Below are 12,173 nucleotides of genomic sequence, written 5' to 3' on the forward strand. Positions count from 1 at the left end.
TCATCATACATGCTGATCATTATATTCGAATGAAAACTGGGATTCCCCGGGTAAAAACCAAAGGTATTCGGGTAGAATTTTACCCATTTTGAAATTAAAATTTAATTTTTTCTAAAAGTGAGTGGTTGATATTTTATGATTTTAATTTCAAATGTCAACAATTTCGTTAGGTTTTTTTTTTTAAAAAAATGGCAAAAAAGTCTATTTTCTATTTAGGTGAAATTTTACCCAAATATCGTTAACATCAGTAAATTTGAAGACTTTATGAAGTTAAATAATCTCTTAGGAATCAAACACAGTTTAAATGCTTTGTAGTATATCGAATTTATTTTTTTGTTTTTATAAAACTAGACATTGAAATGATCTTTCACTCAGTGTACTTGTAGTACATATAGATAACAAAGCATTGAGTAAGTTTTCTGGCTTTCCGGATGACTTCTGACAATTGTCTAAATATAAAAAATCTTCTAAAATATTTGGAGTATTTGTTTTAAAAAAGTTTTTTTGATTTTTAATATTTTTTTGAAATTTGTAATATATTAAAATTTATATAATAATATTATATATTAAAACTTATAAAAACACACTTTTAGAATAAACCGGCTATTCGAGGAGAAAAACCAGATTTCTTCGATATTCGATGTGAGTTTTTCAAAAAAACCGGTTATAACCGGTTATTGAAAACCGGCCCGATCACCCTAGTGTACAGCCACAACGAAATTTAGTAAACCACTTTTTTACGCATTGAAATCGATGGTGCTGAGTTCTGATAGTATAGTTTAGCCTTTATTTGAGTGATGTTTTTTTCACAAAAAATAATGCTTAATGAGCACACGAAATCATCTATCCCTAACTTATCAAAATTTTAAACATAGTTAATGCTTTCCATTTTTTCCATACAAAAGAAAACAAATATATTTAAACATTGATTATGCTTAACTATGTTTAAAATTTTGATAAGTTACCTGGCCTTAATGATATTTGTATGCGAAATAGCTTTTTACAAAAAATCTTTTTTGTGAAACGAAAAAAGAAATCCTTTTTTTGCTAATGCGAAAATCGTTTTATAATGAACAAAGGTTTATAAAAGCTTTTTAAGACTTGTCTTTTAAATCAATATATTTTTTTTAATTTTTTTAAAAGCTTTTAAACAAATGTTTTAGTATGTATTTAAATAAACAATTAAGCTTCTTAAATACTTTCTGTAGGATAGATTTTTTTTCCCAAAAAAGCATTTTTAAGTAGTTTTTTTAAAAAAATATGTTTTTGAGAGAAAGCTATTTTGTTGTCTTTTAAAAGCTTTTCTAGAGCTTTTTTTATATATTTTTTAGAGAGAAAGACTTTTTACGAAATGGACATTTTCTTGTGAAAACCTTTCATTTATGAGAAAATCGTTTATTTTTCAAAAAAGTTTTTTTAAGTTTAAAACTTATTTGATTTGCGTTTATTGTAAACAAAGTTTTTTTTTTGAGAACATTTTTTATGGATAAAGCTTTGTAGTAGAAAAAAGTTTCATAGCAAATAAAGCTTTTTTTTAGAAAAATTATAAAAGTTTAGTTAGTAAACAATTTAATGTTAAAAACAATGTTTTTAGGAAAAGGTTTTTTCTGTAAAAAAGCTTATTTGTAGAAACTGAGATTTTTAGTGTAATAACTTTGCTCATATATATCCAGCTCAGAGCTAAACTTGACTTGGTAGTTTGGAGAAATATTCTCACTTCTGTATAAGCTATTTTAAAAATGTTTAGAAATAAGTTTCTAAGAAATTTACACAACTTTTTAAGATTCCCGTGTAAATTTCTATCAAACTTTTATACAGGCGATTCCACAAACACAGCACGAACTCTTCATACACTTATTGTTTTATGTACAATATATTGTATTGTATTAAAGACACCCCCTATAGATGTGTATCCCCACCCGTTAAACGTAACAACAGAATCTACAGCATAAAATATTTACAATTTTATTTTTATATTTCTTTTTTTTACCATTTTCTTCCATTTCTTTAATATTACTTTAATCTTAAATGCTTATTTTTTCTTTATTTTTTTTCCGTTCTGTCTCTGTGTCTTGTAATCTTTATTGAACTTGTGCAGTGTCGCCTGGACTATAAGCAATGTTACATGTCACATCGTCAGAGTCCCACACAACATTCGCTTACGGAATATATTGATGCACATAATGCCTACGTGCAACAATTGCATGCCACAAATGCCATGTTGGAAACGTATAATTGCGAGACTGTGCCACAATTGATGCAGGAACTAGAAGAGATACACAACGATTTATGCAGTATTATTGCCGATTCAATACAACAGGGTGCTGATGTTATATGCAACAAGGTAAGTTTTACATAAATATATCTACATAAATATCTACATGTGTATGTATACCATTTATACATAGCCACATAAACATATTCTCATGTATTAATTCTGCATTTGTATTTGTGTTGAAATAAAATTCCAATAATTGTAGTTTCCTGCCACATGCTACTACTACTACTACTACTATTTTACATTCAACTCCATTCTACCTGTTCCATGTACATATGTATGTATATATGCATTAAGAGGCACAATGCTGATTCCATCTATATAATATGTGGTAGTTGACACTGCATTGCAGTTGTTTTTGCTTTTACCTTGTTGTGGCATGGATGGCTTTTTTAATACATCCCTTCCCTTACTCTGCTATCTGCACAGTATGTTAATACATACAAATGCCTGCTGCAACAATCCGTATGGATTGCTGTTCTTTATCTTCTCACAAACGTAGTAAATACAAGTCTGCAGATACGAACTGGAAGCAATGTTCTTTGATTTATGTTTTTTTCCTACCATTTTAATACATTTCGTTAGAATCTCATTGTTGTATGGCATAGAATGGCACAAAGAGAAAATTGTGTGCCAATGTTGATGGGCTTTGTTTGGGGTAAAAGTATCACATATTGATTTATGACACTTAAATTTAACGAGACTGTCGTCTGTCTGCTTAACTTGCACACTGGGTAGGAAAATATCGATTGAATGTACAAGTGGGCCGAATATTTATTTAAATTTTATCAATAGTTGCCAATCAAACATGAAATTTTGTAGCATATGTTAAGCTTACATGAAATAATGATAGATTATTAGCAGGAAATTGGTCGTTGGAGTTACTTACTTAAGTCAGCTCATTTCAGAGTTATGAGAGTTGTTGATGTTATGCATATAAATTTTATTTTACTGGGTGTTTAACCTTTTAAAAGGTTAGGGTGGGTAATGCTGGTAATAGCAGTTTGATTATAAAAACAGTATTTTTCGAGGATTTTATTTAACTCTTCATAAATACTTAACTTCTATTTATTCTGGAGGAAAACTGGTTCAAATAAAAACAGGGAAAGAGTAAATTAATTTTAAGTTTTTAGTTATAATAAATATATTTATGGGAATTAATCTGACTTTAAATTATTTCCCGCCAGTTAAAAAATGTTGTCAGGAAAACAGGTTTTATAAAAATAGTAAAATTGTCAATACATTTTATTCAATTGCATAAAAATTATACAAATATACATATGTATATTTTTTCAAAATTGGTTTTGCTATCCAAATTGATACATTATATATCAATGGAAAAATAAATGTGTTTCTATATTTTATTTAATTTTACTTTTTTAAAAGCATTTACAGCATTGCTACTACTATTTTTTAAAAAAAGGTAGTATTTCTATTACTATTTTAAAAAGTAGTACTTTTACTACTATTTTAAAAAAGTAGTATTGCTACTACTATTTTTTAAAAAAAATAGTATTTCTACTACTTTTTTAAAAAAGGTAGTATTTCTACTACTTTTTTTTAAAAAAGGTAGTATTTCTACTACTTTTTTTTTAAAAAGGTAGTATTTCTAGTAGAAGTAGAAAAAGTAGTAAACATTTTCTAATACATTTTTTTATAAAATTTAGTATTTCTACAATTTTTTTGTAAAAAGTTAGTATTTATACTACTTTTTTTAAGAAAAGGTAGCATTTCTACAACTATTTTAAAAAAGGTGGTATTTCTACTACTTTTTTTAAAAAAGGTAGTATTTCTGCTACTTTTTTTTAAAAAGGTAGTATTTCTACTACTTTTTTTTAAAAAGGTAGTATTTCTACTACTTTTTTTAAAAAAGGTAGTATTTCTACTACTTTTTATAAAAAAAGGTAGTATTTCTACTACTTTTTTTAAAAAAAGGTAGTATTTCTACTACTTTTTTTTAAAAAGGTAGTATTTCTACTACTTTTTTTTAAAAAAGGTAGTATTTCTACTACTTTTTATAAAAAAAGGTAGTATTTCTATTACTTTTTATAAAAAAAGGTAGTATTTCTACTACTTTTTATAAAAAAAAGTTAGTATTTCCACTACTTTTTTTAAAAAAAGTTAGTATTTCTACTACTTTTTATCAAAAAAGGTAGTATTTCTACTACTTTTTATAAAAAAGGTAGTATTTCTACTACTTTTTTTTAAAAATGTAGTTTTTCTACTACTTTTTATAAAAAAAGGTAGTATTTCTACTACTTTTTATAAAAAAAGGTAGTATTTCTACTACTTTTTATAAAAAAGGTAGTATTTCAACTACTTTTATAAAAAAAGGTAGTATTTCTACTACTTTTTATAAAAAAGGTAGTATTTCTACTACTTTTTTTAAGAAAGGTAGTATTTCTACTACTTTTTTTAAAAAGGGTAGTATTTCTACTACTTTTTTTTAAAAAGGTAGTATTTCTACTACTTTTTATAAAAAAAGGTAGTATTTCTACTACTTTTTTTAAAAAAAGGTAGTATTTCTACTACTTTTTTAAAAAAGTAGTATTTCTACAACTATTTTAAAAAAGTAGTATTTCTAATACTATTTTGAAAAAAGGTAGTATTTCTACTACTTTTTTCAAAAAAAGTAGTATTTCTACTACTTTTTTTTAAAAAGGTAGTATTTCTACTACTTTTTATAAAAAAGGTAGTATTTCTACTACTTTTTATAAAAAAAGGTAGTATTTCTACTCTTTTTTTCAAAAAGTAGAATGTCTACTGCTATTTTAAAAAGTAGTATTTCTACTACTATTTTAAAAAAGGTAGTATTTTTACTACATTTTATTTAAGAAATGTAGTACATATTTCTACTACTATTTTAAAAAGTAGTATGTATACTGCTTTTTTTAAAAGTAGTATTTCTACTACTATTTTAAAAAAGGTAGTATTTTTACTACTTTTTATTTAAGAAAAGTAGTATTTCTACTGCTATTTTAAAAAGTAGTATGTCTACTGCTATTTTAAAAAGTAGTATTTCTAAAACTATTTTGAAAAAAGTAGTATTTCTACTACTTTTTTTAAAAAAAATTTCTATTTGTGTTTTTATTTATTTTTATACCCACCATCAAAAATGATGGTTGTATATTTATTTTGTCATTCGGTTTGTAACACAACATTGGTACAAATATATTTTGTGTCCTCATAAGATTCAAAGACAATCTATCTAGATATGTCCGTCCGACTGCCTCTCCGTTGAAAACACAAGAGAACCCAAACTAAAGAAGTTAGTTAGCTGATATTTTACACAAGGACTCTCTGTTGACAAGGTTTATTTGGTATTGAGAATGGGCAGTTCATGATTTCACCTATACCCCATGTTGATTATGCGCAAAAATTTTACACAAATAATTTTCAAGTACTCTGAAATTATACTGTAAAGCATTGCTAGGCGTTCATATTGTTCAAATTACGAAGATTTTCGTCAATTTACACGTACACAACCCGAATCACAGCAAGAGCGTAAAAATACAAATATTTCATTCAGTTGCTTGATGTTGTTGTGGAGATTTTGTATTATACCCCCATAATGACTCTATTCTACCAATGCTGTAAAGTATAATGATAATCGGTCATCATTTGTCCCTAGTTCCCTTATATGGGGAAACTGCAATGCAATTTGATATATTTATGTAAGTAAACTTTATTACAACATTAATTACTTGTCAAATTTATGTATGACCTAGACTCCTATGCATATTGATGTTGTCTATACAATATTCGGCACAACCGAATATAAAACTCTTACTTATTCTTTGTTTTTGGGATTTGAAAGCCCCTAAAAGAATTCCAATAAATTTTGAAATTTAAACAGATTGTTATATTTTAGAAACTTAAATTTTGGTATAATTTGTATGCAATTGAATAAAATACTATTACAAATTTAAATTTTACTATTTTTATAAAATCTTCTGTTCTCTTGTATACGGTCGTGATGGAGCTGGCAGGTAAATTTTAAAAGGCCGATTAATTAAAGAGTGAGCCAGAAAAATCTTATATTTGTATTATGTTAAATAAAACTTAAACCGTTCAGTACCAAAATTCTCAAACACATCAGCATAAACTATCGACGTTCAATTTAAGGTTGCATAAAATGTTGATTATTTGTTGAAAACCTTATTTAAATGACGAACCTTTTATTAAGTGTGATGCCCTTAGAAACTGTAAACCATGGAATTGAATATTTTTACCTTTTTTTGTTGAAATACTCTATATGTACCAGTGTGAGAAGTAAGTGGGAGTGTGGCTGCTTTTGTAACACACTACAGGAGTTTGATAACTTGTTATTTTCTGTATAATTTTCAGACAACATCCTTTTGTTGGGTCTGAATTGTTTGTGGGCAGATGTAGATTTCTGTTGAGTACGTGAATGTGTGTAGGAGGCTGTGTGTTTGTTTGTAGATTTATGTAAATGTAAACATTTGTGTTGTTACTGTTACTTACACACTTGATCCTTTTCTTATTTTTATTTATTCTGTTTTTTTTTTTTATTTTTCCATATGAGGAAAATCAAAAATTTTGAAGAATTTGATTAAAAATTAGTTTGATAGCAAATTCGTTTACTTATAATACAAATGTTAGTATAATTTAAAGAGTCCTAGCTGCTGGACATGGAGCGCTCCATAGTTAATTATTTTATATTTCTGCACAAAAATATAAGTTCTTATTTTTCAAATTTTTAAATCATATTTTTATTATTTTTAAGCATATTTTAGGCGCACATTTTCCAAAAACTAATACATGCAAATCCTCCCCCTAATCATAACTTTAAGGGCTGAATGATTAGTGACCTAAGATTTCAGCTTCAACGATTCTCCAAAATTTTTGATTTTTCTCATATAAATATTCCTTTAGTGGCTGTTATATGGCTGCTGTTTATGTTAATATTTCTTGCGTTGTTTTTCTTTCCACATCATGACTTGGGGGTATTTTTTACCCAACAGTATTTTCTTGGTACGCGTCAATGCTAATTGTTAGCTTGTTAAAATAATAATGATATCCATAACAACAGCATCAAGATTTTTTCTTTGTTATATGTTAGTTTGCCTTAAAGATTTTATAGATTTCCCTTTTACAAAATCCATACATTATTGAATGAATGGAGGATTTATTATTCGAATCTGCCTCTCTCGTCGTTTGGTTAATTTTATAATGTAAAAAGTGTGGTGGGGTGTGTATTTCGAGTGTTTGTGGCTTTTGTACATTGGTAATCTGTCACACATGCAACTTAAATATCTACCACCCACATGACACACATGCACAATTGTGCATTTTTCGTTTCGAAAGTTTGCCGCATGTGCAAGTGCATATCGCTTGTTGCTTAACTACAGCTAATGGCTATAAGCGAGCATTGTAGACTGTGTTTACCACTTAAAATTATTAAAATTAACAAGGAATTTTATTGCGAAAGGTTAATTGACACTCTTTGATCTCTTATTCGCTAGCATAATCACTAGTCATACTGTTATTATATTTTACAGTCAAATGCGTCAGCTTAAAGCTTTAAGATGAAACCTTAAGCTGGCGAAAGGAAATGTAGATGTAACCAATTGATTCCTTGTAACTAAATAGTTATAGTAACTTTGCTTTAAATTGTTTTTGTTGTTAATAATATTCCACTGAGGTTTTTAGTGAATGTTTATCAATAAAAAGCCATTAATTAAATGCAGACTCTCTTGTGTATGTGGTTGCAAAATTACACAAGTAATACGACACTTTGTAACACACGCTTCACACAAGTTTACCATAAACATTTGCATTTACAATTTACACGTTTGAAATAAGATATTGTCAGGGTTTTAAAGGAATTCACTTATGGGAAAATGTTGGTATGCTTTTTATTTAATAAAAAAGGAAAGTTTTGCATTTAAAAAAACTAATTTTTAGATACTGCAAGATTTCATATAAATATAACTAAACTCAAATCTGTCAGAAATAATTTTTTGAATTATCTGTGTTGAATACCAAATATGTGTTAAAAATGTACATACATTTAAAAAAAATACTTCTTAAAAAAGATACCTTATTATAGCAAAAATTAAACCAAAAAAGGTAAAAAATTTAAAAAGTAGATTTTTATAAAAATTAGCTCTTTTTTAAAAAGGTACTTTTATTTAAACGGTACTTTTTTTATAAAGGTACTTTTTTTAAAAGGTACTTTTATTTAAAAAGGTACTTTTATTTAAAAAGGTACTTTTATTTAAAAGGTACTTTTTTTAAAATGGTACGTTTTTTAAAAAGGTACGTTTTTTAAAAAGGTACATTTATTTAAAAGGTACTTTTTTTAAAAAGGTACTTTTATTTAAAAGGTACTTTTTTTAAAAAGGTACTTTTATTTAAAAGGTACTTTTATTTAAAAGGTACTTTTATTTAAAAGGTACTTTTATTTAAAAGGTACTTTTATTTAAAAGGTACTTTTATTTAAAAGGTACTTTTATTTAAAAGGTACTTTTATTTAAAAGGTACTTTTATTTAAAAGGTACTTTTATTTAAAAGGTACTTTTATTTAAAAGGTACTTTTATTTAAAAGGTACTTTTATTTAAAAGGTACTTTAATTTAAAAGGTACTTATTTTAAAAAGGTACTTTTTTTAAAAAGGTACTTTTTTTAAAAAGGTACTTATTTTAAGAAGGTACTTTTTTTAAAAATGTACTTTTTTTTAAAAAGGTAGTTTTTTTTAAAAAGGTACTTTTTTTTAAAAAGGTACTTTTTTTTAAAAAGGTACTTTTTTTTAAAAAGGTACTTTTTTTTAAAAAGGTACTTTTTTGAAAAAGGTACTTTTTTTAAAAAGGTACTTTTATTTAAAAGGTACTTTTATTTAAAAGGTACTTTTATTTAAAAGGTTCTTTTATTTAAAAGGTTCTTTTATTTAAAAGGTACTTTTTTTAAAAAGGTACTTTTTTTAAAAAGGTACTTTTTTTAAAAAGGTACTTTTTTTAAAAATGTACTTTTTTTAAAAAGGTACTTTTTTTAAAAAGGTACTATTTTTAAAAAGGTACTTTTTTTAAAAAGGTACTTTTTTTAAAAAGGTACTTTTAACGCATGTTGAGAAAAATAAAACAAAATCAAACGAACGATCAGTCTTTAAGTCAAATAACCATCTATCTCTAAAGAATGAGCCCCTTGTGGACCAGAGGTAAAAACACATTCCAGTTAATTGAATTGATTTAAAATCCTTTTCAATGGTGGATTTCATGCATGTGAAAAACATAAGGTAGGCATGCCTAGAATATATATAACATTTGACAACAAAAAAATTCATGGAATATTTTTTTTAAAAATATTACCAAAAATGCTTTTTATTGAGTTTTTGTAAAATATTGAAATTTTTCAAATTGAAATTAAATTTTTATTTATGAATATTTGTTAAAGAAATTTTACAGATATATAGATTTCACTATTGAAAATGGAAATATAAAAACAAATTTTGAAAAAAAAAAATTTGAAAAATCCCAATGATGGGAGTTTTTAGTTTTTTGGCTATAATATCCATACCAGGGGCGGGGTTATCGGAAACCTTTACAAAATAATTTAGAACATATTGTGTCATCTAAAATATGTTACTATATTTTCATATCGACTATGCGATTTAAGAATTTTTTCCCTAAATTTGAATTTAACATAAAAATAGGCGTTTTTAGGAGATCTGGTCTCCTTGGAATCAAGAATTTTCAAATTTATTTTCATTTAAAATATTAAGTGTAAAGTTAACTTTACAAAAAGTATAAATTCCTAATACATCTTCTTAAATTTTTTTTAGATAACTTAAAGAGAAAAAAAAGTACTTTTTTCCCAAAAATTGGCGAAAAATCGCCTTTTTAAATTTTAAAATTCAAATGGATTGGAAACAGTCCCGATTTTCAAACAATTCTTTTTTGGTTTAACATATGGGGGATTTCATGTCAAGTGAACAAATTTTTAAAATCAATGTCTTCCGTGGATGAGAAAAAACACATGGTTGGCCAAAATGTCAAATTTTGACCCCCTATAACTCAGAGAGTTCTTGACCGATCTTGAATTGTATCTGAATTACTATCTAATAGGAATAACCTTGGTGCAAATTTCATCCCGATCGAAAGACATCGATTTTAAAAATTGGCTCACTTGACATGAAATCCCCCATATACATTCGTTCTTAGTCCAATAAAAGAAAAATTGAAAATTAGGAAATATTTGGATCCGCTGTTATCAAAAAACTGAAGTAGGGTGAAATAGGATCGTTTTAAAAATTGAACATAACCGAGGTGATCTACTTTGGGAACCCCTGGCAGCACCCCTGGTGGGCCCATGCGTTCAAAATTCAAAACTTAAACGCGACAACACTTCTTCATTTAAATCAGACTAAGGGTTTTGAAGTTACAGATTTATTTCACTCTTTTTTTCTATAACACAATGCGCCGCTCGTTTCGTAACAAAGTGTTGTTGTAAATTATATTCATGTAAATAATGAATATTTTTAATGGTAGAATCATTTTTATAATGAAATGCCTTTCAATACCTCTTTTTTTAAAGTGGTACTTTTTTTCAAAATTGTACTTTTTTTAAAAAACGTAATTTTTTAACAAGGTCCTTTTTTATAAAGATATTTCCTTAAAAAGAAGCATTTTCATAAAATGGTACTTTTTAAAAAAGGTACTTTTACATATTTTTAAATTTCCAAATAAAATAATAATCTGGTTAATACTTACAGTATATTTATGTGTAATCGTAAGTTGTTTTTACAATTTATTTATTTAATTAAATTATTTAAAGTACATACAAAAGTTGGCTTCTGGGATTTCTCATGTTGTGTTGAAAAAATTTAATAAATTAATGCAATTTTATAGACAAATATTTGCAATGTTGGCATATTTTACTGTTATTTAAGGGTCCTTTATGTATTACACGTGTATTTCACTAATATCATTAGCTAAGAATGTTTAAAACTTCTTATATATAAATAGGCCACACGTTTTTTTGTGGTACACTTTTAAGTATGTTATTGTCCACAATATTGATGAAACATATACATACATATATTTAAAGGTTATTTTCTCTAGTTTTGCAGAACATATTTTTTTTAAAATTCTTTCCATAAAAGTAGTAAAAAGCGTTTAAAAGTGGTCGAATTTCGGCCACCGGGCGATCCTAGTTTTAATAAATAAATGTATATTGTTACGAATTTGTATTAGCGATTTAAATTTAACTGAAATGGTGTTTATAAACATGTCCATCAGTAGCAGCTTCTACTTATCAACAATATTGATAGCACGCAGTTATTAGCATTGTTTAATTCGAATATTCTGGAACTATCATGAAGCTACTCGAAGGAAGATGACGCTGTGTATAGATAGTGGCTGAGGTTGAGGTAGAAAGTGTAATTTAATTGTGTGTATTTCTGTACATTATAAACGTGTATTTGTATGAAAACACTGAGTTACTATTTAAACTGTTGTTCGGTAAACTTGAATAAATAAAGAGTTTTTACAATTTTAAACTGTTAAACTGCTTTTATTTGCAATCAAAAGTATCCGGTTTATTTAAAAGAAATAAACCACCGTTTTTAAAAGGTAAAAATGTAACAATATCTGTCAGTGCTTAGTTACTTATGGAATAAAAATATTTGGTAATTTCTACCCGTACCTTTTAGGTAAATTTATCTGTCGCGTTTTTTACACATAATATATGAATTAGTTGTAATTACGGAAGGCTTAAAAAGTTTTGTTTTAAATAAATATTTGTATATTTATTTTAAAAATTCACATTTACCAAATAATGTAAATGTACCGTAAGGTACTCTTATGCTATTAATATCATAACGAAACCCATTAGTTGTTTGTGTTTTTAATAAAATTATCACTACTAAATACTAACA

At 26.3% G+C, this 12,173-nt stretch overlaps 1 protein-coding gene across 1 annotated transcript in view; it reads left to right on the plus strand.

The window, feature by feature from the left end:
- Positions 1–12,173, plus strand: part of LOC135960871 (uncharacterized) — a 339,112-nt gene that overhangs the window by 68,499 nt on the left and 258,440 nt on the right. Inside the window, exon 7 of the mRNA XM_065512271.1 lies at positions 2,099–2,344. Within this exon, the coding sequence (XP_065368343.1) occupies positions 2,099–2,344 (246 nt within the window). The remainder of the gene's footprint in view (positions 1–2,098; positions 2,345–12,173) is intronic.

Source organism: Calliphora vicina, chromosome 5 (assembly GCF_958450345.1).
Source record: "Calliphora vicina chromosome 5, idCalVici1.1, whole genome shotgun sequence".
Lineage (NCBI taxonomy): Eukaryota > Metazoa > Arthropoda > Insecta > Diptera > Calliphoridae > Calliphora > Calliphora vicina.